This window comes from Gadus chalcogrammus, chromosome 10 (assembly GCF_026213295.1).
Source record: "Gadus chalcogrammus isolate NIFS_2021 chromosome 10, NIFS_Gcha_1.0, whole genome shotgun sequence".
NCBI lineage: Eukaryota > Metazoa > Chordata > Actinopteri > Gadiformes > Gadidae > Gadus > Gadus chalcogrammus.
This window is the reverse complement of record NC_079421.1, coordinates 1196859-1199346: the sequence shown is the minus strand read 5'-3', so window position 1 is coordinate 1199346 and position 2488 is coordinate 1196859. Positions and strand designations below refer to the sequence as shown.

The 2488-nt window shown below is 41.9% G+C and overlaps 1 protein-coding gene across 1 annotated transcript in view; it reads left to right on the top strand.

Annotated features, from left to right (window-relative positions):
• The first annotated feature begins 332 nt into the window (after positions 1-332).
• tgfbi (transforming growth factor, beta-induced) overlaps positions 333-2488 on the top strand; it is a 21255-nt gene continuing 19099 nt past the window's right edge. The window contains exons 1-2 of the mRNA XM_056600943.1: positions 333-520; positions 666-764. Of these exons, the coding sequence (XP_056456918.1) occupies positions 402-520; positions 666-764 (218 nt within the window). The 5' untranslated portion in view covers positions 333-401. The remainder of the gene's footprint in view (positions 521-665; positions 765-2488) is intronic.

The following is a 2488-nucleotide window of genomic DNA, read 5'->3' as shown; positions in this document are numbered from 1 at the left end:
TGAGTTTGTGTTCACCGATTACGTTACTTTAAATTCCATAGATATTAAACTGAAGTAGGCCTATGATTCGTGAAAACGATTTTGATAATAACTATAGGTGACCATTGATGCTCTCAGTTCATTAACCTCTGTTCTTAATAACATGCCATGCTCTATTTCATAGAGGTCAACAATTTGAATGGAATGGAAATATATCCTTGGCGGGGATTGTTGTTTTATTTGTGATAGGCCTACATAGAGACGTTTTTTGTATATGTTTCATGTCTTTCCCATCCTGAAGTAATGCACGAGGCTCCTCCCCCCACCAGAGACACCCGTGCTATAAATCCAGCTGTTGTGCGCTGGTGGAGCTGTCCGGATTGTAGAGGGTGGAGGAGAAGGGGTCCGTTTTAGTCGCCGAAATGAAGCATCTTACTTTGTTAGCTCTGGCCCTTACCTTGATTGCGACGATATGCCTCGGTGCCAAATCTCCCTACCAGGCAGTTTTATTGCATAGCAGAATAAGAGGCAGACCACATGGGTAAGTCCCCCCAAGAAAACAAAAAAAGCCGTGCGTAAAAGTTTTGCGTCAAGTGAACCCCCCTTCAAGTAAAGAATAATTAATGATTTTCTGCGTGTAGTTTCCCTAATGTCTAATCTTGTATTCCATGTTGTTGTTTGTTTAGACCCAATGTTTGCGCCATGCAGAAGATCCAGGGGACAGATAAGAAGTACTTCACCAACTGTAAGCAGTGGTACCAACGCAAGATCTGCGGCAAGCCGGCGTGAGTGCAATTTACTACAGATGTATTACTCATTAAGTAGTATGTGACTCAATTCTGGTTACTTAAAAGTTACTTGTTACTTATATTCAAAAGGTATGATTGATAAATATTGATTGATTAATATTGAAAGTGTTTATAAATAACACATATATTTGATACGGCTCTATTTTTGTATAATATGGGCCTTGGTTTATGATCTTATCTCAAATCAAATCTGACTAATCTGGTGTAATTAGTCGCCGACCGCCCGGCAACTCACGGCTGTATTCTGAATGTTTGTTTCTCTCTGCGGTTCCAACGGAAGGAATTTTACCGAGGAATGTCCAAGCTCCCCGGAGGTTATTCCTTGTTCACTTTTGCCAACTTTCCTCTGCCAGAGAGCCCATCTGAATGACGTTACTAATCACTAATTTGTCAATTGGAAGACCATTCCGTCATGTCACTGTGGCATGGCGCACCGCATTCATCCATAGGCCCATCGCCAGCGAATTGCGTCATATATCTGTGATAACCAATTATACTGACCAACAAAAAAAATTATGTTGTGTATTTTAATATTTCTCCTTAATTTATTATACTGGCAGTGAAAGAACACTTTACATCTAAAAATATATAAACTTGAGGTGTTTTTTAAGGCTTATGTTTTCCATGTCACTCTGTGATTTATAGTGCTGGTTATAAAACAGACTTCTCAACTCGCACACACGCCCACATGCACAAACCCGCTCACACACACTGACATGCACGCGCAAACACACGCTCACACAGGCTCTCACACACAACCACACATAAGCACACACACCGCACACACATTTTAATGAGGCTGCATCTGAGTTTGGTAGACAACAGATGCCCAGCTGTGCCACAGGACACAATGAAACAGATTTGACCCTATGCGTGTGTTTGTCTGTGTGTGTATGTATGTGTGTGCTTGTCAGCGTGAGCGTTGGTTTTGCTTTGCCCCAGAGTGTTTACAGACCTGCATCCTGAATAAATACAACAAGTTAAACATTAGAAAAAGCAACAGAGATGAGATAGAGATGGAGAGAGAAATAAAGAGGACTATGGATGGGGAGAGACAGTGAGCGAAAGTGAGACCGAGGGAGAGAAACTGCGATATGGAGAGAGAGCGACGGAGAAGAAGGATAGGAATATGAAGGAACTGAGAGGGCGGTAGAGGCGAAAGGGAGACGGGTCTCCCGTTGTTCTAACTCTGATCTTATGAATGTGATAATGACTGTGAACACGCGGGTATTCGAGAGTGGCAGCCATTATTCCTTTATTACTCTCTTGGAAACTCTGCTTAAGTGTCGCTATGCTGCGCATAAAATCCAGTGATGCTCCATTAACTTTTAATGAAATCTGTGAAAAAAAGAAGGGGGGGCATTTTCCTTATTCAGTTTACCCTGACAAAAAAAACAGAGGTAGGAAAATGGTTCTCAACGGTTAGTCTGTTAGTTAGCGATCAGGGTGGTTGAAGGGAAGCTGTCATAGCATCTTTGCTAACACTGTTACCATAAAGCTGGTTCTGACAGCGTCCAGGGCCGTAAACTGGGTCGTAACTCAGTTTCTTTCCAGTGTTTTTGGCTGGCTAAGACCACATCTGTAAGAGGTTGTGTTATGAAAAAGGACAGTCAGCATAAATGATTCCCCACCATTACTGTAAGATAATGTATCTGTTCCTCTTTACTCATGCTGTTCCCTTTATCAATCTTCCTTAGAAT